General features: G+C 47.7%; 1 protein-coding gene across 3 annotated transcripts in view; it reads left to right on the top strand.

The window, feature by feature from the left end:
* The window catches only part of LOC149339465 (cell adhesion molecule DSCAML1-like), a 240,909-nt gene extending 216,314 nt beyond the window's left edge, over positions 1–24,595 (top strand). For all 3 annotated transcript variants that reach the window (XM_089550484.1, XM_089550483.1, XM_089550485.1), the window contains 5 exons: positions 13,632–13,803; positions 16,112–16,329; positions 17,298–17,433; positions 21,343–21,729; positions 23,969–24,595. In XM_089550484.1, coding sequence (XP_089406610.1) covers positions 13,731–13,803; positions 16,112–16,329; positions 17,298–17,433; positions 21,343–21,729; positions 23,969–24,096 — 942 coding nt within the window. In that variant the 5' untranslated portion in view covers positions 13,632–13,730 and the 3' untranslated portion in view covers positions 24,097–24,595. The remainder of the gene's footprint in view (positions 1–13,631; positions 13,804–16,111; positions 16,330–17,297; positions 17,434–21,342; positions 21,730–23,968) is intronic.
* The last annotated feature ends 233 nt before the right edge of the window (positions 24,596–24,828 follow it).

Genomic DNA, 24,828 nt, shown 5'->3' with positions numbered 1-24,828 from the left:
AACCTCGCTTTTTTCGTCTTCATTAGCTAATAATATATTGGTACTTTAGCGCTTGTACTTCAGTTTTCTGGCTCCCGTTTCATTCGTTGCTGATAGTGCCTTCAATGGCAAGTTATTTGTTCCGAGCAGTACAGCCCTTACAGATACGAGCCAGGAAGAAAAAGCGCATTTCTCTGTATTCACAAAGCATGTTCTCCCGTCTAAAGTTCCTTTGTGCAGACAAGTACCCCTTACCGCTGTGTGAAACTAACCTACGCTAGTGCGTAAGCATGCTTCGACATGACACCACAGTCGTACCAGGATATATTTGGTACTGCTTTTAGTGAAGCTATTGCTCAATGAGTGAGTGACGCGAGTGACGCCAGTGACGCGAGTGAGTGACGCGAGCGAGTGACGCGAGTGAGTGAGTGAGTGAGTGAGTGAGTGAGTGAGTGAGTGAGTGAGTGAGTGAGTGAGTGAGTGAGTGAGTGAGTGAGTGAGTGAGTGAGTGATGGGTGGGTGGGTGGTTGGGTGGGTGGGTGGGTGGGTGAGTGAGTGAGTGAGTGAGTGAGTGAGTGAGTGAGTGAGTGAGTGAGTGAGTGAGTGAGTGAGTGAGTGAGTGAGTGAGTGAGTGAGTGAGTGAGTGAGTGAGTGAGTGAGTGAGTGAGTGAGTGAGTGAGTGAGTGAGTGAGTGAGTTTCACGCGAAAAATCGGTCCGATGGCGCAGTGATGTTTTTTTTTCGTTCTCCACCACACAGATTTCTCAGCTGCTCACCCGAAAGACACGCGAGTTCGATCCCGGCCGCGGCGGTTGAATTTCTATGGAGGCGAAATTCTAGAGGCCCATGTACTGTGCTTTGCCAGTCCACGTTAAAGGACCCCAAGGGCTCGAAATTTCAGGAGTCCTTCACTACGGCGTCTCCCATAGCCTGAGTCACTTTGGGACGTTAAACCTCACAAACCAAACCAAACCAATACTGTTGCTCAAAATTCCTTGACATGCAGAGCTTACTATATCCCTGATACTTCAGATGCATGTGAGTCTAGAAAATCTTTCGTTGGCAGTTTCAGAAAGCTGTCGCTCTTCTTACACTCTCGAATCACCCGGTAGATCAGCGCGACAAAGGAGCGGTGCGTAAACGCGAAAAAAAAAAAGAAAAAACGTGTACCAATTTCACCGTGTGAAATGTGTTACGACACACGATACTGCGACGGAATCGTGCACCGCAGAGTGCGCACTGCCTTTGAATTTCGTTCTTTGTCAACACCAGGACGTCTGTACTCCTGCCCATGAAGAGAAATGAATTCTGTTCTCTCTCGATGAAAGAAGACGGAACAAGCAACTCTAACCGTTGGTAACAGCGAAGTTTTGTAGCGTCATTGATTTTTGACGGCCACCTATAAAGAACAACTTGAACCGAAAAAGAAAAATCCCTTCCAATTCTTTTTTACAGCGCGACAAATCAATACCCTTCGAAATGTTTGCCTCCGAGAAAATTGAAACCGACTGAGAAAGAAAAAGCGCGGCCGCGATGGGGAGTGCGCTCCCGCGAGCAAACTTGTTCAAACATGTAAAGGCGTTACGACCAATGGAAAGGCCGATATTTTATTGAAATTCTAGAACGCGTAGCGCTAGGGGTTTTTGGAGCGGGCGTCTCCTCTTCTCTTTTTCAATCCAGCCCGTCCATTTTAGTGGAAAGCTCCAAACGATGAGATCGCGGGGCCTTCTCCCTGACTCGCTGCTCTCACTTCGCGCGCGGCTACCCGAGTAGGCAGCGACAGCTCAGGTTCAATCAAGAAATGGAAGGTCCTACACGGAGCCGAGTACACGAGGCGCTCTAAAATAAGCGGGGCGCACAATTGATTGCCGCCGCCAGCCGGACGCGTGAAAACAATTCGCTAAATTAAAATCGATGTAATATGATTATGAACCCCTTCCTCCGTGCCTACACGCTACGCGTGCTACCTTCACTGCCTATAGCTCGCCCCGGTAGGAGGGCCTTACAACGATTCTCTTGTTTCTCCTTTATTTTTTATTTTTTTCAGACAAGCACACAAGCTCGTTCAGATGAAATCAACGCTACTGCGATCCCGCTCTATTTTCAGCGATGTTCTATGCCCTATTAACAAAAGTTACATCGAAAATAAAATGTGCCCATCGCAAAATTTCCTCATTGGCAGTAAGGAGGCGACGTCATCAAACCGGAAGTGCATTCAATTCCGGTAAAAGCAACAACAGCTTCTAATGTATTGCCAACAAATTTACAAGTAAATAGATGTCCCCGATTTTTTTTTTAGTATCCACAGCAGATCAGTTCATTTGCGCGCCTTCAACCACGGGTTTGAAATGGAGACAGATGAACGCAATAATTAAGAATGTAGGATGACAGCAGAAACGAAGCTACCGTCGTTAATCTCCGATGACAAAGGCGTTCCACCGCCGTCTCTTTTTCCTTTAGCTGTGAATACCACAGCTTACAGACGTAGCACCTTTCTAAAGATGAATCTCGATCAGAATTTTCTCCGCCTGACAAGGCTGAAAAACAACCTCAGTCACAATCGGCACCACGGGCCTAGCGTGCAGACATCGACCTGTTTTATAAAGTTCTCTGTTGGATACCCGTGGACGGCAACAGAAGGAATAACAGGACAATAAAAAAGATGATTCCCTCGCCATTTGCAATTCAATCTGGACAGTTTATAACGAACGCGTAACGCAAAAATAACGACAAAAATGCGCGGAAGGAATCAACCCACATTTTATTTTTCTTTAGCGAAGCATCAACACATTGCTCCTACGCACGCGAACTCAGCTTCTTGAATTTCGCGAAAATGCATGGGAGCACCCCGAAACACCGCGCAGCCACCGAGAAATGCACACCAAAGCGACATTAATCACGCGACGGCGACAATCGCCCAAACTTAATTTCCGCGGTTCACAAAGTCGCACCCGCTAACCAAGCCTAGGCGGGCATTTTAAAAAAGTGCAGGAAAAATTCAAAGGTTCCAAGATGATGAAAACACTGAAAGAACGCGGTATAGAAAAATAGAAAAACAGAGAGGAGCAGTGACGCTACGATACGTATACCACTGCCTACCACCACAGTTACGCGCCGACTAGCGCTAACGTCGACACCGACGAGGACGACACTGGGGGAGGGAGGGGGGAATCCCTTCTTCGGCACTTGCCTCCAGGACAGCGTCTTCTTTACTATTTCGAATCGACAGCGCTTGACAAGAATTGATGGTGCACCGAATTGGTTCCGACGTCCGCGCTCACTCGGGGCGATGCAGCAGCAAGCAGGCATTTCCACAGCTAGCAAGCAGCGCACTAGCCCGCCTCTCCCCCCTCTCCCCTCGTTCTCTCCTTTCACCCTTTGCTGGGCGCGCGCACACACGAAACGGACAACAACGACAGCGGACGAAACGAAAGACGGTGGATTCGCCGGTGCTGTCGAAAGAAGCCCCCCCCCCCCCCCCCCCCCCCCCCGCAAACCCTTGCCCCTTCCCCCCCTTCCCCCCCCCCCCTCCCGCTGGAATCAATATTCCGATCGTCCTCTCGCATCATATACAACTCCCCGCGATTGTCAAAATAGTTTCTGGCGAAAGTGGTGGAGGGCGTTCGTGAGCAAGGCAAAGAAGACAGAGAGAGGAAAAGAAAAATAAAATAGCACAGGGGTGGTGCTGGTGCTTGGTGTGGAGAGGGGGTCAGGTAGTCGCTTTTCTGTTCGAGCGTTTAAGAAGAGCGCCCGTTCTCTCCTGCGCAGCCCTGTTGCTTCTCTAGATACGGCTCAGTGTTCTACGCTAAAGCGGCCGGTATCGAACTAGGAATATGTACCGGTGAGCGAAACGGAGGGATCGGAAAAGAGAGAAGAAAAGATGGGTAAGAAAGATACGAACTAAATCGAGAAATATCGCTTTGCTTTACTGGGTTTCGGTAGCGTGCCCGATGAGTTTCATTCCTGTTTCTTCCTCGTCTATCATTCTTTCCTTCTGATCATCGTGAGCATGAGACGAACACGGGTAGACAAAACGAGATTAAAGAAAGTTTCGATTTTCATCGGGTTGCGCCGCAATAGGCGGAGTTGGTTGCACCACGACCATCTCGCATGATTGAGCACACGGGATATGTGATACGTCGTCGAAAGAATCTTTGCTTGTAAGACGCCCCAGATCGTTTCTCCTCGGGAAAGCATTACTGTCCGGGCTACTGTACCCTAGACGAAGAGTTTCCGCTCATGTAAGACGCGCTTTACGACAAACACAGGGCTTCGAGTGTACTTTGTGTCTGAGTGCGATAAGTTTCCCAAAACTTTTCGAGACTGCTTCCTCAGATGCGAGGCCTTCTCATCTGGCATCGGCGGAAAAGTTTTAGATTAACGTTACACGAGTAAGTACTATATCTAAGCACGTGAGAAAAGCGATATATTAGATAAAAATTTGATTCCTATTCACTTTATACCTGGACAAAGAAGTGCGCCAAGCGAAATTTCTTTTCACAGTAGAGTTACACACTATGAAACCTTGAAGCAACTAAAAACCAAATAGAACTGTCAGACAGGCAGCCAGTTCGCTGAAGAGGTCTGCTTGCCAGCTGCTTTTATGCGTCACATTCCGACGAGAATATCTGTGGTATCGTCACCTGATGGGAACGACAAAGAGGCAGTATAGACAGTGCGCAGGCTTACAGAACACCGGCTATTGAGCGTGTAGTCATAATTTCATACTTTGTAGAAGCTCGAAAACGCCCTGAAGAAGTTAGTTCTTTGAGACACTGGACAGGTTAATGATACAAGCAGCTTTGCCTGGCGAGTAGAAAGGATCTGGATACAACATGGCAGTTCCCGAAACCAGCTCAGCCTTTTCCTTAGGAATGCAATAATTTCTTTTTCAACTCCGCAAATAATTCTATGCGCATTCTCACTTTGACTGATTTGAAACAATAAGAGTGCAGTACTACTGATGTGCTTCACAGCCCGTTATTGGCGTGCGCCATGAAATGCGCCATGAAATGACTGCGTTGTAGATGAAAAATATTTCCACTCTTCCTTCAGAAAGAAAGCTTCTCAGATACCAAAGAGATAAAAGATGTTTATGCAGCATCAACTTGGATAATGTGACGAAACCTACCCGGTACGGTTTTTAATTCCATTGCTCGCATTTGCCGCGCAGTCCTTTTAGTAATGGTGCGTCTAAACTGAGTGCATTTAGTTCATATTACTGTAAGGAACATGCTTTCTGAGAGCTAATGAAACGTTGGCGCACAAAACGGGCGCCATTAACACATTTGCGTGATCCTGCGATTCCTGGAACAAAAATGCAGAGGGGGTCAGAAGAGAAGTAAAGCGCACCACATACGCTTCGCTTACAACCTCGTGAAAAAAAAAAAAATCGAGAAAAAATTGAAGAAAGCGACGTCAAGCCCTTTCCTGAAAGCAAGCATGAAAAAAGCAGTGCTGAAGCATCCTGGAGGCGGTGACGCTTCTGTTATTTACGTTTTAGCTTCTTTTCTTTCAGTATCGAGAAAAATTCGATCGTTGGCTTTTGGGGAACGCGAAGAAAAAAACCCCTGGAGGGAAGGGATCGTCTCCTCTAGATATAAAACGGCGGGCAGTCGAAAGGGAGGGGGGGGGGGGGGGGGTCGAGGGGGAGTCTAAAGGGGGGTCGAAAGGGGGGTCGAACAGGGAGTGGCCAAACAGACGCTTCTCGCTAGTCGCAGAGGTCAAGCAGCCGGGCGGGTAGGAAGACGACGACGACGCGCAAACGATAAGAGGACCAAAAAAAAAAAAAACCTAAGGCCAGCTGCCACTGGAAATGTGACGCTCGCTCAATACACCGAGCGAGGAAGAAGATACCATACAGCAAAAGATGAGCGGCCACCGAGAGCTAATAAAGAAAGGTAAAAAAAAAACTGCTTTGAGGTCGGAAGAGAACGCGATCCCTCCAAGAGTTTCTCTAGCGAGACAACATCGGCCAATGAAGCTGACTCGACATCCCAGACCAAATCAGGCGGAACGCACGAAGGAGGAAAAAAAAAAGCACACACGGTCTCAAAATTCATCTCACGGGGAGGGAACCTGAGCTTTGATTGAACAAGGACCGAAGAAGCGCTCGCCAAACAAAGAAACCGCCCGATAAACTATCCGCGGTTAAAACGAAGTCCAGAGCACAGTGATATTGGATGATTATTTCGTTTAAATGCTGAAATAACTGTGTCAGCATGTTTTGTGTGCTGGTTTCTACAGTATATTGGTAAAACATGAGAAAGTTTTTGCCTTATCAGGTTCCATTGTGGTTCGCGACGAAACTCTCGATTTTGCGGTGCGGTACCCACGCCAAACAAGCGAACACGCCTTGGTATTGTGCCCTCCATCCCGACCCATGGATGTATGCCATAAACCCCACTCTTTGCAATGCTGACAATGTCCGCGCATAAAATTGCAGCTGGAACTCACCTATAACAGATATTACTAGTTTTGGGACTTGCCGTTATATTTAACTCAGAGCTGAGCCTGTTTGCTTTTACAAAAATTTCATTACGGAATGGAGAAGGATTTAGGGCTCCCACTACGTTATAGACCAGTCCCACAGGTTTTTCGGACTAAAATACCTTCAAGGATGTACAGAACATTAGTCGACCAATTCATCCCCGTTTCAGGTTGAAATAAATGTGGCTGCTATCATAGTATCAAATGTTAGTCCTTAGAGCCAGCAATTGGCACAACGACAGCATCCGTAATAAAGGTAGACTGAAGGGACCAGACTATTTTTATTAAGGTACCAGGACACACTTTAACGACACAAATATCGCCAAAATCGGCGCCTCCAAAAAACGAAGACAATAAGTAGCGGCCGTCTTGTCTTCGCGTCGCTTCTAGCCCCATTTTCATCACCCAAGCATCTGTTGCACCTCATCCTTCACTAGCTCCCTCACTGCTATTCACAGCTTCCGCACAATGGTCGTAGAGTTGGTGCTGCGGACTTTTTAGGCAGGTGGGAGACTTGTCCGCTGAACTTAACTCTCTTCACGATTCCTCGCGATTCCTTTCCTCATCAGCCTCATTACACCCGCTGCGAGACAAAGGCATCTGCCATATATCCCCAATCAACCCTGTCCTGTACCAGTCGTGGCAACCCTGTCCCCGCGTACTTCTTAACTTCATCCGCCGAGCTAACTTTCTGCCGACCCCTGCTAAGCTTCCCTTCCTCTGGAATCCACTCCGTTACCCTTAAGGACCCACTGTTATCTTGCCTTCGCATTACATGCCCTGCCCAAGCCCATTTCTTTCTTTTGATTTCAACAATGATATCATCAACCCGCGCTCGTTCCCTCTTCCACTCTGCCCTCTTCCCATCTCTTAACGTTACACTTACCATTTTTCTTTCCATAGCTCCGTGCATTGTCTTTAATTTAAGCTGAACCCTTTTCGTTAGCCTTCACGTTTCTGCTCCATAGGTGAGTACCGGTAAGATGCAGCCGGTACTCACCTTTCTCTTGGGGAATATTGGTAAACTGCCATTCATGATCTGAGAGAGCCTGCCATATGCGCTCTACCTCATTCTTATTCCTCTAGTTATTTTCCTCTCATGATCCGGATCAGCGGTCACTAACTGCCCTAAGTGCACGCATTCTCTTACCACTTTCAGCGTCTCGCTCTACCAATTGTAAACTGCTGTTCCCTTCCGAGACTGTTTAATATTGCTTTGGTTTTCTGCATATTAACTTTAGACCCACTGTTCTTCCCGTCCTTGTCTGTCATTCATCATGCTTTGCAATTCATCACCTGAGTGATTTAGCAAGGCAATGTCATCAGCGAATAGCAGATTACTAAGACATTCTCCATTAACTCTTATTTCAACCTATTCCGAAAAGAGGCTTCTGTATACCTCCTGTAAACAGACTGTGAATAATACAGGAAAGATTGTATCTCCCTCCCTGACACCAATCCTTATTCGAACTTTATGGCTGAGTTTATAAAGCACTATGGTGGCTGTGGAAACGTTATAGATATCCAGTATTTTTACATAAGGCTCACCTACACCCAGATTCCTTAATGTCTGCATTACTGCTGAGGTTTCGACTGAGTAAAGTGCTTCCTCCTAATTCATATACAGTGTATATACAGGGTTAGGTTATATTCTGTGCGTTTCTCTATCCCCTGATTGACAGTGTGAATATGGTCTACTGTCGAGTAGCCTTAACGAAAACCTGTCTGATCATTTGGTTGATTGAAGACTACGTTGCCTTGACTCTCCTTGTAAGCCGACGCGGAACTGGCGCGTCGGCTTGCAAGGCTCCCAGACAGGCGTACGTTCTATTCAAGGTTCGTGGTCAAAGGTGTACTTTGCCAATTATTGAAATTAGTCTCGAGTCATCCGCTACGGCACGACTCGAGGTCACCTACACCCTTTGGCACATATAGTCTATTAAGGAAAGAGTACGTGTGTATCTCATGATATTAATCATTTTGAGTCAAAATATATTTTTTATATTACGCTTTTTTTCTGACACTGACGTCTAATCTATGCAGCCTGCCGGGACATTTGTACTTACGCTGCGATTTTTCTGTCAGGTAAGAAAAAAAGTGTGCTCGGATTTCGCGTTTTTACGTCTCGAGAACACACAGGTGCGTTAGTTTTTAAAGCCGCGTGCATATGTAGGTAGAAAGTGTCACAGGGCTCTTAGGCTAACTGAAATATGACCACTTTTTTTTCCGCTTAAAGCAGCAAGGTTTTCTGATACCTTCGGGTGGCTTTGTGCGGGACAGTTTCAGTACATTTCTGGGAAAATGAAGAGTAATAAAGGACACACTAATTCCCAATACACGTTGTGAATTGAGAGGCACCTCGCGTGTTATAGAAGAAGCAGCGCGAGAATTTGTGTGGGCGCGCGCCTGTAAGTGCGCTGCAAACGAAAAGCGAACTTTTATGGAAACAGAAAATTAAAGCACCACGGATTGCATGTCTTGCAACAGCAGATTAGGATATTGAAGGAGATGCCAAAAGGAAAATACATGTAAAGAAGCTTGTAATGAACGGTGAAGCTAAGTACAGATTCGTGAAATAAATGAGGAAAAAAAGAAAATTCATTACGCTACCAAAGTTGAACTCTTCTTATCGACGCAAAATTCTTCACAAAAAAAAAAGCAGTGTGGATAAATTAAGCAAGTTCATCGCAGCGGCGTTACAAAGTGGTAGTGGGCGTGCCGGGAAGCCTCCGCACAACCTGTAAAGCTGACTCGCTCTGCGTGCTGTACTGTTTTAAGGAGAAACGCACGCGCAAGAGGCGGTGGTATTTTTCAAAGCCAATGCCCGCGCGCATTTGGGCGACTATCGGCTGAAATAGAAGGCTTGTTCGACGAGCTGCCATTGATCTTCCAGGCAAACAAACAGGCTTCGCAGAGAGAGAAAAAAAAAGAAATGAACGACGACAACCAGTGTTGTGCTTTGGACGCGCCCTCGTGGCTTGCGTGACAGGAAAGCCTCCCTCCATCTCCCTTCTCAACGTCCTACCACCTGCGAAGCATGCACGATGTAGCGTGATGGAGACCCACGCTGGGGAAATGAAACAAAGCCCTCGTCACGTTTGGTCTGCATCGATTGCAGTGTGCGGGGGCGGGTTGGGCGGGTGTACCCGATCAAGATAATGGGCCTAAACACGGATGGGACCAAGTAGCACATTCATATACGAAGTATTTTTTTCTTTCTTTGTTTTCCTGCGTCCCTGTGTGAAATCGAGCCAAGCGGCATAATGCGAACAGTCACTTTCGATGCAGCCGAGCACGAGCGGCCTTCTAGTTTTTCTTCGAGAGTTCAGCTTTGAATCGTACTTAGGGGGAAGTCTCGAAAACACGCTAAGTGATCGAACTGTATGCCAGTGCTTAAGGCACAAAAACATTTTCGAGAAACCGCTTTCTCGAAATGCCTTTTTTTTTTTTTAGTGCACTCAGACTGAAATAAACGCCCATCGCTCCTCGCAACTGCTTGCAGGTTTCTGTTTAGACACTCTGCTCGTACTGAACATCATGACATTCACCGCCAGCTCTTTAGTCTCTTAAACATGAATGGCCAGCTTGCTGCTTTATGTTTTCATATTCGGTAGCATCTCCTGAACTAATTACTGGACAGTACTCGTACACCGCTAACGTGCAAAGCAGTGTTCGAAGTGAAATAAGAGAAATGGTACTGCTGGCGCGACGTCTGAAAACTACTATTCTTTTTATTATGCGCTTGTATGCTTTACGTGTTAACGTACGCCCAAAAAGCCCCACTTAACTCTAAATTCTAGCTTAACCTAGCGTAACAGAGCGAAGCAGTTAGTGGAGCCGGCTTCTCGCCCTGGACACAGTTGCCTAACTGTTTAATTCGCGTAAAAAAGTTGTAGTCGCGTGGTTAGCAGCCTAACTGTTCGCTGTTCTCAAATCAGCACAATAAACGAATAAAAATAGTAGTTAACGTGCTCTTATTAGCCTCACGTTTCTTATTTAATGTGCAAGACTGCCGCATCCATTTCTCTCTCTTTCTTCAGTTAGCCTCTAATAATTAAATCTTGCTCGAACGCTAGCCTTAATCAAGCGCCAGCCTTAATCGAGCGCAAGCGTGGCTCTTCTTGGCTTTCATGTCAGTGGAAGCGGATTACAGTCATTACTGCGTCCCTTATTTATAACAAGAGACTGCGTTTTGAGTACTAAGCACAAAGCACGAAGTTTGCAAGCGTAACCTCTATTATAGGCAAAAGCGGCTTCAAAAGAACGAGCAGACGAGAATCCAAGCCCCGATACCTCGCGGGCTCAAGGCGGAGTTTCGGAGGAATGAATTTTTAAGGCGATCAAAGTCGTTGCCATCGCGCGCGCTTAATCCGGCTTGCAAGACCAATTTGACGTTTCACAATGTGCAAAGTCCGAGATCGATGCTTAACAAGAGGTAATTCATATTGGCCGTCGTTGTGCAATGCACTGTCCGAGGCTTAGAATCGCTTGCCGCACACTTAGGACACGCGAAGCCCATAGAGCCGTCTTTTCCTAGCGTTTCGGAATTACTGCGCTCTTCTCTTTTCGAAAGCATCGCCTCTGGACGAAGAAGAAGGCTTAGACGAAGCAGAAAAGAAAGCAGGCTTGGGTTTAAGAAGGATTTTTTTTTTTTATGTGCGCGGAACGCAGCCACATTTGCTGGCCAGTACAATACTGAGCGAATAATTACACGCGTCAAATGTGACATAAGCAATCTCTCGATCCTGTCTCCGTAATCCCGTCGAAGCCTGTCAGTGATGAAACGTTTTAAAGGAACAACTCTTAAGACGTCGCCGGGCCTGAAGGGACGAAACGAACATATATTTCGCACACCATGGTACAACATACGAAATGAAAGGGAAGCTCATGCCCTTAGGTGTTCAAGAGCTCGTTAATATCACAAATTTACAACAGCTGGGACCACTAACTCTGGCTTTTTTATTTACATTGTCTCTTAGGTTGGGCACGCAAGTCATTTGCCTGTGTCTAGCTGGAAATAAAAAAGCATATTCGATGAATGCCGCAATGCGCCTTGTACTGTAAACAGAAAAACTCCATCGTCGTGGACCGATTTGCATTTTGGTACCGAAATGTTCAGTTCGCTTTAAACGTAGGCTTCTAATCTGCGTCGCAACGTGGCTTGACTAAGCTGAGTAACTTTTAAGGCCCAACTTCGGTTCGGAGAAAAGGAGCAAAAGAAAAGTAACTGTGATGGATGTTCTCGCAAGTTACTGAATGAGCTTATTGCATTAAGAGCAGTATATTGTGCGCTGGTTCTGTCCCACCGATATTAACTGCGGCCCCAATATTTCTCATTATAATATCGCAGAAGTCTACACGCGACAGCCAAAAACAAGCTTGATGCCACCTGTCTCCTGATGATTCCTGTCTAAAAATAATAACCCTGTTTCCAGCGCTAATTAACACTGAATCAATGCAACTGGCAACACACAACATTCATGCACCTTAAACATCTTTTCGACGGCAAAGCACCGAACGTGTATACACCATCAAATAGAACAACAAACATAAACATAAGATAAAAAAAAGAACAAAGTGTCGATCAGGACACTTATTTTCTTGGTAGCTCCATAGCTGTAAATGCTTTCGCGAGAACATCGTGCACACGTAATACTCGATTTCTCAACTCGAGCATTTCCGCTTTATTACAAAAATAGAGTAAGTGGCATTCACACAGAATGGCGCAACTTGAGTTATGTCTCTATTCCTTTATTCTAAGTTGCCCAACTGTGCCGGTGAATTCATCAGCAGAGTCCTTGAAAGTCATTGAAGGTAATTTAGTTTTTACAATAAGCTATAAAAAAACGCCGCTGGCTGAATGCCTCAGGAACCCCGCGAGTGCAGCGTATAAAGTCTCGGTGCAGCAAATAAAACACGCAACCAGCGCACACTCGAGTCATACATTGCACACTTCGAGGATAAAACATGCATGCAGGAAGATTTATTTGACTAAAAGGCATTTTTCACTTTCATTAATCCTCGCTCTTTATTGGAGGCACTTGCGGCTATATGCCCCATAGCTCTATCTAGATCTCTTCTTTTATTACACACGCTGTCGGCCATCCTACGATGCCCTCCTTTCTTGTTTATATTCTTGCCCTGCACTAAATATTTTTCCCTTCACTCTCAGATCATGAATGGCAGTTTACTAGTATCCCTCAAGGGAAAAGTATATAACAGCTGCATCTCACCGGTTCTCACCTACGGGGCACAAACGTCGAGGCCAAGGAAAAGGGTTCAGCTTAAGTTAAGGACAGCGCTGCGAACTATGGAAGGAAAAATGATAGGTGTAACGTTAAGAGACCACAACGGGCGAAGTAGATGAGGAAACAAACACGGATTAATTACATCCTAGTGGAAATCAAGAGGAAGAAGTGGACGTGGGCAGGGCATATAATGCGAAGGCAAGATAACCGCTGTTCCTTAAGGATAACGGAGTGGATCCCAAGAGAACGTATGCGTAGCAGGGGGCGGCAGAAAGTTAGGTGGGCGGATGAGATTAAGAAGTTTTTGCGGGGATACGGTGGTCGCAGCTGGCATATGACAGGGTTAACTGGTGATACATGGGAGATACTTTGCGGTGCAGTGGGCGTAGTCAGGCTGATGACGATGATAATGCGTTGTGCAGAAACGTATGAGAGAGGCCCACCCACGACCTCCAAAATTTCGCGACCGGTGCGCTACCGCGTCCGGTGCGCTACCGGACGCACCGGTCTCAAAATTCAGAGGTCGTAGGTTCCGATAACACCGGCGAGATGTAGTTGTTGTTTCTCCTGTTTTCAAACCAATTATCTTTAAATAATTACCCTAATATTCCCTAACTGATGAACACCACAAAAAAACAACCCCTATGCTCCTTGGTTCCGGTGACTGTTAGCTTCCGCCATGTACTATATGTCATAACGAGCCCCTCTTTTTCTCTTCGCTTATCTGTACAAAATTGTAGTAAGACGAGTGCCTTGCAAATGATGGCAACGAGCACTTTGTACTGTTTCCTGTTTCTCATGAGCCCATGGCTTTTTCTTTCTCCGTACTACTGCTAGACGGTGCGGCTATCACGAGAAAGTTTTCCGCTGGCTCGCTGATCTGACTGCGCCTGCCTCTTCTGCTTGTTCTCCGCAGCAGGGGGCGTGCACCGGTGGCGTACAGCAGGGGAAGGCGGCCACTGCATGAACGGGGCTGGGCGGGCACCAGGCGCAGTGCCGAGGCCGATCTGATGTCATGGCGGGCCCATCCAGGAGGCCCTCGGGCGCCATGGCCGTCGCACGAGGAATCCTCATCGCCTGGCTTCACGGTGGGTGTCTCTGAACTCATGTGCCTCTGCGCGTCGCCATTGGAAAGTACCATAGATTTACCGAAGTCTGGTTCATCCATCTTGTCATCGAAGAAGCGAAGATTGTTCAATACTTGACAAGACAGGTATTGGGTGCAACATTATTTTGTATAGGACATTATTTTACCGCGAACCTGTCTAACTAGAACCAACCAGGAACATGAAGCGTAACCAGGATGCTCAAGACTATTCAGACAGCGTAACAAGGCGTAGAAAGAAACGTGATAGGAGTAGCGTTGACAGAGATAGAGAGGGCAGTCAGGGTCAGGAAAAAAGCGTAAGTAAATCACATCCAAGTTGAAATCAAGGATCGAGTCGAGTATGCAAAGCGTGTAATTCGGAAAGCATACAACCGACTTTCCTTATGGGAAACCAAATGGAAGCCAAGAGAAGGCAACCATAGGAGGGGTGGCAGGGTCATGTAGCCAGATTAGAACGGGAAGGTTGCAGGTATAGATTTGCCAAAACTGTGGCAGGGCATGGTTTTTTTGGAAGTCAATGCGAGAAGCCTTTGTCCTACAGTGGAGTTTACTAAGCTGGTGATGGGTCACAAGATAAAACTGAAACAACGGACAAAACACAGTTGATCTTTGCTGCTTCAGTTCCTTCATTCGTGTTCGCCTCGGTCTGAGGTAAAAATTAAGTGCATTTTGTTCAATGGTCACTGGCCCACCCGTCAAGAGATAGTTACGTAGAGGCAGACTGCGCGTGGTGACGCCACAAAACCGTGCAACACCTCTGTGGGCAAATGAACAGGAGTGTGATCTAGCCGAAATCCATCAAGCAAGTAATGATCGACGCGACACAACAGTTGTACACGTGACCGACGCGGATGAAGCATTTATTGAGCAAAATCTTGAATGGTGAAGGTTATCCCGCTATCTCTCTTAACTTTCAAAAAAAAAAAGATTACTGAGAAGCTTTCTTTTGCGACGTTGTGAGTCCTCAACGACGGTGCCTCAATTAATTTTTTTCTAGTTTTGATTCAAACTAGAGTCGGAAAGTCACACTGAAACCTCGAAGTCGGCGAAACAGGACTCAGTTTTGTGCTTCTTTGCTCCAGATGCCGCTAGCTCGAGGTATCTTTTGTCGTGTTCGATGAAGGCTTCTGTCATGTAGGTCATGTCAGATTATAAAGGCGGAGCATCATTGCATTTCCTAGATTGCTTCTATGCGTAACTATCGCTCAAAGCTTCCTCAGTCAGTATGAATGACTGCCCATTGTAATTGAACACTGTAGGAGCGAGGAAGCAGATGCACACGTACTTCGCCAAACTCCTGCTTTGGCAATGAACGAATGCTTCTTGACGCAGCACTACGCCCCTAGTACTGACGTGCCGTATCAGGGATAAAGTTTCTACGGCTGAGCCCTTCAGCTTTCATCAGCACAGAACTCCACCTAAGCGCGATTCTGATACTTAACAGCCACAGGTATGAACGCTAACACATAGACGTTCTATGGACCTTCTTAGTTTTTCAGTAACCGTGGTTAAGTTCTACCGTGGCCAGCCTAGACACGGCGGTTCAACATGATTTGTGCGCCGCTGCCGCATTCAATCTGGCCGTGGTTTCACTTGTACGACCCACTGAACTTTATGTGATTGCCTTCTATTTCATTACATTTATCTTTATCTTTATCATCTTTATCCCTTACCCTGTGTACATTTGCCTTCCAAGTACATGCCCATCTAACAGTTTTCCTTTCTTAGATAATCTGTTGTATGCAAAAGAATGGGCCAATTGTCACCAGCTGCGCTTCTTGCCTTAACCGTTCATAGAGCTTGTCTCTATCCAGTGATGAATACTGAGGGTAAATTGTAGTTTGCCTGTGCTTATAAACCACAGCGTTCTAATAACAGAGACGCTACTTTCACACCAAACAAGTTTTGCAAGCTAATAAAGGTCAAAAAGTGAATTGCAGGTGTCGCCCCACCGGCCGTTTGCGTAACCAAACTGCGATGATGTCAAGGCAATTTTCATTTGCCGATCCATGAGGCCAGAGTACACCACTATTCACTTCTAAACGGTTATCAGGGAGCTCTTTTCGGGGCTGACGCTACCATCTTCAATCGAGCGGTGGAATATCATTAATTTCAACTTCCTAAGCATTAAAGGCGTCTTTTTCTGCCTAACCATCATCAAAATAACCAGAAATAGTCGCAGAGCCGAGGTGAAAATTTTTGTAGAGTTGTTGCTAAGCGTCCCTCAAATGTTCACGCCTGGTTTTCTTTTTTGTGTGTGTGTGTCGGGACGCATCCCGTGCGCGCAGGCTTCGTGACCACCGTGTCCGCCGTGAAGCTGGTGAATGTGGACATTCCGTCACCGACCACGCTGGGCGAGACGGTCGGGCTGAGCTGCATCTACGAGCTGAACGGCGACCGGCTCTACTCGGTCAAGTGGTACAAGAACGACGTCGAGTTCTACCGCTTCGTGCCCAACGACTGGCCGCCCGGCCAATTCCTGCCGCTGCCGGGCGTCGACGTGGACGTACGTACACACACACACACAGACGCCAGCTCCGCGTGCTGCAGCCTGTAAACACGGGCGGGGCACACGACGCTGAAGTTGCAGCAGCTCTAATCGGAAGAGCGCAGCGACTGACCGAATCGTTCATCCGTGTCACGTTCAGGGTCAATGGAAAGAAGCGCGAGCCGCGCAGTGCGCCCTCCCGCCCAAGTGCCTGCTCCCCGGTCGACTTTCAAAAGCCCGGCGCACACGATATTTTGAGTACGGGCACACGCTGCAGAGAAAGCCAGCATTTATAATGAGCTTTTGGGAACAAGAGACAACGCAATACTCCCGCCCTGTCTTTTATCCATCGTGCGTCGTCTGTAAAACCCATCGTTGTCATAACCTTTCTCCGAAGATGGATCTGTGCAATAGTGTTTCACTTTTTAAGTGATTTCCAGACTACAGCGCAGCCTTGCACGCTCTGTTCGAAAGCAGGAACGCAAGGATTTCGTCACAATGTTCAGTCGCCGTACCAAGATGAAAGTAAGTTGACTTGAGTACTTCAAATGGATGAAATCTTCGCTTATAATGCTGCTCAAGTTGGCAGATAAGTCCATGATTAGTTCTTCGAGTAGCCCTCGACTCTTGCGATGGTTGCGCCATACCCGTACCCTGGCATGTCATCATCACCACCAACATGACCTCGCGGGTCCTGTCGATGTTGTCAGTGCGCGCGAGGCATGTTCAAGTCGACAATGGCGGTCAGTCTTCGCTCTGAGAAATGCAACGATCACGGCAGTGAGCCCGAAACAAATGAACACCCCGTGCTGATCCCCTCTGTAATTTCCAGTGGCGAGTGATTTCATACCCGAATCTGCTTTTAACTGCTGATTAGGTGTGACGTTGACTGAAATAAATTCAGTTAATAGTCCAGAGTCGTCCTCTGGGCTGTCCGCGCCCTTCAGCTGGTTTTACTTGTTTGAACTTTTTCTCCTCTCGCACAGTTGGCACGTTCGGGGCGGACGTCGGTGTACCTGCGTAACGTGAACCTGCACAGTGCCGGCACGTACCGCTGCGAGGTGTCCGCTGAGGCTCCTTCCTTCGACACTGTGGGCGGCCAGAAGGACATGGCCGTGCTAGGCAAGTAGACCCACACTCTACATGCCCGCCCACTGAGGGGAGGAACAAAGCGCGCCATCTGTACCGCCCAGTTCATGCGCCCGCCACCAGATGGCGCTGCCTACCCAGTCCCAGACGGAGAAAGAAACGAAAGGTTGAAAACGCGAAAGTTAAAAACTGGATTAATTCAATGGAAAAGAAGCATTGTGTAGAACTATATCGATACTGGAAAAGGCAGATCAGGAAAGAATTTTTCTATGATAATTCAAGAGGCAGTGCCCTACTTTTTGAAGCTAGGTCAGGGTGTCTTAGAACGTGCAGCTACAAAAAGGAATTTAACGAAGAAGATGACACGTGTGCAGTGTGTGGTAGATCTGTGGAAACAATTGAACACCTCAAACTCAAACGTGATGGTATCCATCCGGATGTCGATGCAGGCACAGTCACTCTTCCTGAGGCCCTTGGGTTTAAAGATAACAATGGTCATGTAAACAAATCTGCAGAGGAAGTTAGCAAAAAGCGATTGGAGGATTGGTGGCTAAAAAGCAGAGATGTGACATAAGCTTAGAAGTGTACGAAACCGTAGGTAAAGAAGATGGCGAATCTTAATGAGAATTGACAACACAGTTGAACAAAAATAAAGGAAGAAAAGCTGAGCATGGTGTCAATTGCCACCACCACGTTTCAAAGGGGGCGCTCCTATCCATCCATCCATCCATACAGAGCAGACGACGCTGCTTGCGCGCGCGCCAGTGGAGACACGTTTGACGCTCGTATTTGACTTGGAACTATAAAATAAAATCGCACGTTGATTTGATGTTTGTACTAGAGCACTGCACGGGCCTCAATCTGAGGCCCGAGCCCGGCCCGGGCCCGAGACCTGGAGCCGAGCCCGGCCCAGGCCCGCGGCTTCGAGCCCGGGCCCGGCCCGGGCCCGCTAAATTATAGCTCTAGCGAGCCCGGCCCGTGAATCCCGGAGTGAAGCCCAGCCCGGGCCCGGCCCGGTCCGTTTCACAGTAAGCTTGAGATTTACTGCTCACTCTGAGCAAGTAGACTGCTACTACACCGATAAGGAACTGGCCGACAAAGGTTCTGAAACGGCAGTTTTGCTTCCAGAAAGTTGCTTCTTTTTAACCGAGAAGGAAGTGGTGAAGAGTAGTGCTCGCCAGGCCCGTCTTTTGGAGAGTGATCTCGTGTAGGTGGGCAAAGATTAATCCGGAAGTTCCGAGAGTTAAATAAAAAGGTCTGCTGCATAAACGCGTAGTAGTCTAATTTGCGTTGCCCGTGATTTTAATAAGTTATATTCTGCCGCCGGCGAAGTATAAATATTAAAGCTGCCTTTCAAGCAGTAGGATTACATTTTTTTAGTGAACGCGATCTTACACGTTTAGCTCATAGCAGAACTGATCACCTTTCAGCAGAAACGAAAAGCTAAAAGGCTTGAGTATTTCACGGTATGTCCTTGAAGACTACAAGCGTCCTAAACTAATATGTTTATAACGAACGGATTTCTAATAGTGTATAGGTATGTTTTCGGATGACGAACAATCAATGGCCAATTAAGGCCGGTTGCATTTTACTCTTACACACCGCGGTGTGGAAATATGGAAATAAATAAGTCAGTGAATAAAGCTTAGTTTTTCTCTCAGCGCGTACTATAACCAGTAGCTCATGCGTGTCGCTGCTTCAATGCCGCAGTTGTGTACTTGACTCTGCAATAGTGAACGAAAAGTCGGACACCAGCCATTTCTGTACGAACCCAAGCCCGGCTCGGGCCCGCAGCTTTAAGCCCGAGCCCGGCCCGGGCCCGCAACTTCAGGCCCGGGCCCGGCCCAGGCCCGGCATAATAAATTAGGTCCCGGCCCGGCCCGGCCCGCGGCCCGGGCCGGGCCCGGGCTTTCGGGCTGGCCCGAGCCCGTGCAGTGCACTAGTTTGTACGCAATGTGCATCGGAAGTATAAAGAGAAAGGAGTAAAAAGAGAGCAAAGTTGTCCTCTAGCACACATCCTTTAAAAAAGGGAGTTCGCTAGAGGAAAGTTTACATCCTCTTTACTCCCATATAGGTATATTCGTGTTTAGAGTGCAGTTCCACTGTAGCTGAAAGTTGAGGGTAGTCGGCGCATGCTTACCGCTTAAAAAGAAAGATGACGCGAAACAATCGTCAGAGGACCACTGGGCACTGATACTGATCGTAGGGTCAGGGTACCTAATAGGCCCAGCACTTGTCTGTGTGGCTTTTTCTTTTTCGCAAAATAATTCGTTTTTTTTTTCTCGCGTTGCAAGCGGCTCAAAGCCCTGCAGCTTTCTAAAGTGATTTGCAGCTCTTCCAGAACACTTACCACTATAGGCCTGAACCGGGTCTAGTTTGCCGATTAACCTTAATCTTACTTTGGTGTCGCAGTTTGTTCACTGACCGCGAGGACGCTGTTACTTCATACCTATAAGATACTGCGTATACTCCACGGAGCTAACTACCTCTAAAAACGCGACGCTGAAAAATAAAAATAAAGAAATGACAGAAACACTATCGGCGCTGAGAGCAGCAACATCGGTCGAGCTCGCCCGGTCTCCCACAGGTACAAAATAAGCTGTCTAATGGTGAAATCCTCAGATTTATTTCTTTCCATTTGGTCGATATCGACTGCAGCCACAATGTTGATACCAGCGCGATTTTTTTTTCGCGTCTATAAACGCTTTCCCAACACAAAGGTCGCGTGTCCGTTACGGCCCATCGTTTCGAAATGCTCGGGAATCGCACGTGTCAAAAGAGAGCTGGATGTCGATTACCCTTCATATTTTTTTCCCCTTATTATTGCGTTTCGTGAACTCTTGTAGCAAGTTGTGGTCATTTAGAGAGAACAAGACAGGTGGTGCGAACACGGGGCTTGCGTGTACGCTCAGAATGCACGTTGCGAAAGGAGATCGACTAACGGCGCCTACGCAACATTGCACAGCGGAAATTTAGGCTTGCCAAAAGAACGTTGTAGTGTGCCTATAGTTTTACTAACGCATGTTGCACAATGCTTTCTCCGCGAAAGCAGTAAAAGAGAAAAATAAACAAGTGGAATCGTTTCGCGAGAGATCTCCGTTTAAAAAACTCGCCATGAAGCATGACAGCCTGTAGTTTCTCACTATGAGTGTCTCTGCGCTCCCACCACGATACAACTAGGTGGGCGTTCTGTCACTTCCATGTTAGCACAACTGATGACAGCGATCATTCGGCTACATTACTTTGATGGCAAGCTCTTCGTTGCAGTACAATCTCGTGCAAAAAGATAAACGCTTGCTTACACTCGCTGATTGGCAACTGTCGTGTGATGATTTGCCTGCACCTTGTATAACTAGCGGCGGGTAATGGGCTAGGAGTTTCGTAGCACTGTACCCGGTTAGAGGTCGCACACGCTCATGTCATGGGCTTGTACGGTGAACTGCTCTGTCCATGCAAAGAGGTCTGTGGCTGGCTAGCCATCAAAGAGCGCTGTTCGCCACTGAACCACAGTAAGCATTTTTCGTTCAAAGAAAATATATACGTACATTCTCCGCAGACTTACTGGAACTACCCAAATGCCAGCTTTCTCTTGAACGTTATACATTGTGACTGAAAAATGTAGCATTTAAAAGAACCGATTAGGAGCGACTTGTATTTATTTTCTTGTGGCTTCTGCCTATCAGAGGTACATCAAAACGTCGAAATGAAGACTGAATTGAAATGGGCTGCATTCGAAAAGAATGAGGTGCGCTCATAACGCGATGAAAAAAAGGTGCCCCTTTTGACAGCCAACATAGAGAAGGGGGGATGTTCATTATGTAAGTGCGTCTATTACGCGAGTAAATGCGGTAATCCGGAGCTGCATGTCCCAGCGCGTTGTACTGCGGTAAAGTGACGCATGTCGAGTTGCAGTTAACACTGCGCGCGACCGCACGCGTGCAGTACTTCCGACCGAGGGCCCGCGCATCACGGGCGGCCAGGCGCAGTACCGCATCGGCGACACCGTGAGCGTCAACTGCACCTCGGCCAAGTCCAAGCCCGCCGCCACGCTGCGGTGGTTCGTGAACGACGTGCCGGTGGCCGAGCCCGGCCGCGACGGCGCCACCGAGTACTCGACCACGCTGCACGCCGACGGCCTGGAGACGGCCTCGCTCGGCCTGCGCTTCGTGCTCACCGAGGACCACTTCCGGGGCGGAAACATGAAGCTCAAGTGCACCGCCACCATCTCGCGGGTGTACACCATGAGCAACGAGGAGCTCGTGTTCGGCTCCTCCGCGGGGGGCCGCCACCAGAAGTCCGGACTCCACATCAGCGAGAACACGAGCCGAGGCACGCTACGGACCCCCCTTTTGTCCTTTTCTCTCCCCTGCCCTCCTAATTATCCTTTCAACCGCGCCTACCGTGCGCGGAAACGTGGATGCTCTTTCCACACGTCTTTTAAACAAGGTGATCTCAAACAAAGTGATGGTTCGGGTTAGTGGGTATGCGTTATGTTCCATAGCGCCCCAGGAACTCAGGGGATAAACACAAGCGCTAACTTCCACTAAGGCTTTATGTGGTGCACAGAGAATTTATACATGAAGAAAAATGATACGTGTCAGATTAGACAAGATAATTTATGAACAACAACCTTAAAAATCAAATGCAACACGTTTCCCCGGTTGTCATACTGCCCTGAGTCTAAAAATGCCATATCTTTTTTTTGTCAGCGACAATGACGGACTGCTGACGCAGCTTTCAGGTCCAGTTCTTTCAATTGCGGTGGCCTATATAGTTTATCTTGTTAATCTATCCGCATTTCTACCAATCACCTCACATTCTTTAAAACCAGGCTTGTATTTATGAGCACGAAGTGATCTCTGAGGTGTCGCTTCACCTGCTAGCATGGCGGCCTTTCTTTAGTGACTGTGTTCCCTTCACCACATAACACTGCTGCTTGCTGTGGAGCGAGACTCTCCGAACGCGAGGACTACCACCAATGTGCTAATCTAACGCGCTCGCAAGCGAAACTACGCATGTCTAAAACTCTCGACTCGCGCTCTAACTTAGTTGCCAACGGCTGTTTTTTACGCCCGCTGAAATTATTTCGATGCGTTCAGCACGGAGATTAGACAAATCCAAAATAAAAGCAAGTATGTGCCTTAAGTTTGGCTGTCTAAATGGAACTACGAATAAATTATGTGCAAGGAGGCAGCATAGACATAACTCGGTGAAAAGAAATGTAGGCTTACAGATCATGAGCGTCAAAACAGTCCTTTTCTGTCCGCTTCCCATTTAAGTGTCGATTTGGAAGAGTGAGTGAAGAAATGTTAAAGCACCTCCCATTTCCAGCTATAAATTGACCTAAACACCTCTTTCAGGCTTTTTCATCTTTTTTACGCTTGCAATATCGGCGTTAAAGTTGTATATAACATTGCGACCGCGTGGGACAGGGGGGCTAGTCAAGAAGAGCAACACACTTTATGCAGACGCAGATGCCGGCACACTAAAGATGCTTATTTCTTGAGCTGTAAGGCGCCTGCATCTTCAAATGAACTACTCTGAAGCGAGGTATGCGTTGATAGCTGAAGGGCTTGGAAAGAAAAGCTTACTTCTGCAAAGAGACAGATAAAGAAAACACGCTAGTAGTGCGACGAGCATGGATATTAATCGCCTGCAATATCCTGCCTTGTAAATGAATGCTTCGTGCAGAGCCTTTCACGTAGCGTAAAATGAGAAGCCCTCCCCGCAACTTTCACTCGGCCCCTACTGCTTGATCGTTAACGTAAATCAGAAAGGAAAACATGAACAGTCATTGTTCGCCTGAAAAAAAAAAGAAATACAGTTGACCCACTGCAGCCTGTGATGCGAAGTGCGGCTACCTCATTAAACTGCAGTCTGGTCATTGGACGCATCGAGCGAGATCAGTTGTTATCAAGCAGTTTCACCAGCACACAGGCTAGCTTGGACGCACCGTGCTTTTTTCACGCGTTTGATGCTGGCACTTTGGCCCTCGCAGCGGTTGCAGCCGCTCTTCGCTCACGCGTTGGATTAATTTTCCAGACGAAAATCCAACACTCCTTCTTGTCTATAAAATTAGCAGACACGCTTAATCGTGATTTAGTAGCACGAGCATCTCGCACTTTTTGTGTGGTGTGCTCTCGGTCAGAATACTCATTCTTGGGGGATACGTAGCTGAAAGCTAGACGAGCCGATTTCTGTTGTTTTATTACTCCAAAGAAGCTGAAAAGCTCCACATGAAATAGTAATCGCCTTCCGCGCAAATACTCAGGAGAGGTTCCGGTCTTGGGAAGAGCCCTGACCAGCAAGGTCTTCACCAACGAGTGCCCAGATATGCATCCATTATCTTCATTGTTCGAGAAAACTGAATCCATTACGCGTTTCATTTGAAGGTAACATCGATCTCTAGTCTGGATGCATCTACCCAAAGTAGACTGTCCAACGATTAGCTGATGCTAGTAATGAGAAAGGGATCGATTGGCTGATTGAATTTTTAAATTGACGAGCCGATCTGCAAGTAGTTCCACTGTTTCACTAACGCTGCTTATTTTTCTGTATTCCTTTTCAGTGCGGGGCGCCTCAAGCACTCTGTCAGCACCGGCAGTCACGTTACTGTTTCTGATCGCCTGCAGCCTACAGCTGCTGCAGTTTCCAGCGCTACGGGGGGCCGCGGTGGCGGCAAGGACGCATTTGTGATACCGCTTACCTGTGGCTCTCTTGTGCGCCGCGCGATGCGGCCATGGACTTTGAAGATGCCTCGGACCTGCAACGTGGATGGCAGAACGCCGAGAAAGACTGCGCTATAGAACGCGAGTCCGCCTCTTTGCTCGTCGCTCCACGACGAAGCTCCAGTGTACTTAAACTAGAAAACTAAAGATTCAAAAGTCACCTCAAAGACAATCTCCACCACCACCACCAACATCAGCTGCACCAGCCGCCACGGTGTCCTGCGCGCGCACCTCTCAAGGCGTCGTCCCTTCGCGACTTCACCGCACCAACCACCGCTTTCCGCGCAACCCCAGAACGCGTCGTCTGGACCCGCGAGCTGAGAGCAATGGGCTGCTTCGTCGCACGGGTTCTAGCTCTGTACAGGCTTTGTCCTGTTAACACATCTTCGACAAGAAGGACGGAGGCTTATAGGAGATCGCACCGCGAACACTCGATGCACGTCGAGCAGCAGACGTTTTCGGAACACGTCGGGGCACCGACCGCACTGTATCACTGCTATCCAGACACACGCCCTGCGCATGCGCATCTTTCTTTCCTTTAAGACGCGGCTGCTCGCTCACTCCTGACGCACTCCCACTCTCAGGAACAGGCACATGGCGGTACATAATCGTAGCTCGTCCTGTGACGCGAGGCGAATGTCGGAGCTCTGTCTGGTAGTCAGCCCTTCACAGCAAAATGAACCAGCTTCGTCAGTCGACT

Source organism: Amblyomma mixtum, chromosome 6 (genome assembly GCF_055824585.1).
Source record: "Amblyomma mixtum isolate Tamu chromosome 6, ASM5582458v1, whole genome shotgun sequence".
Lineage (NCBI taxonomy): Eukaryota > Metazoa > Arthropoda > Arachnida > Ixodida > Ixodidae > Amblyomma > Amblyomma mixtum.
This window is presented reverse-complemented; position numbering and strand designations above follow the sequence as displayed.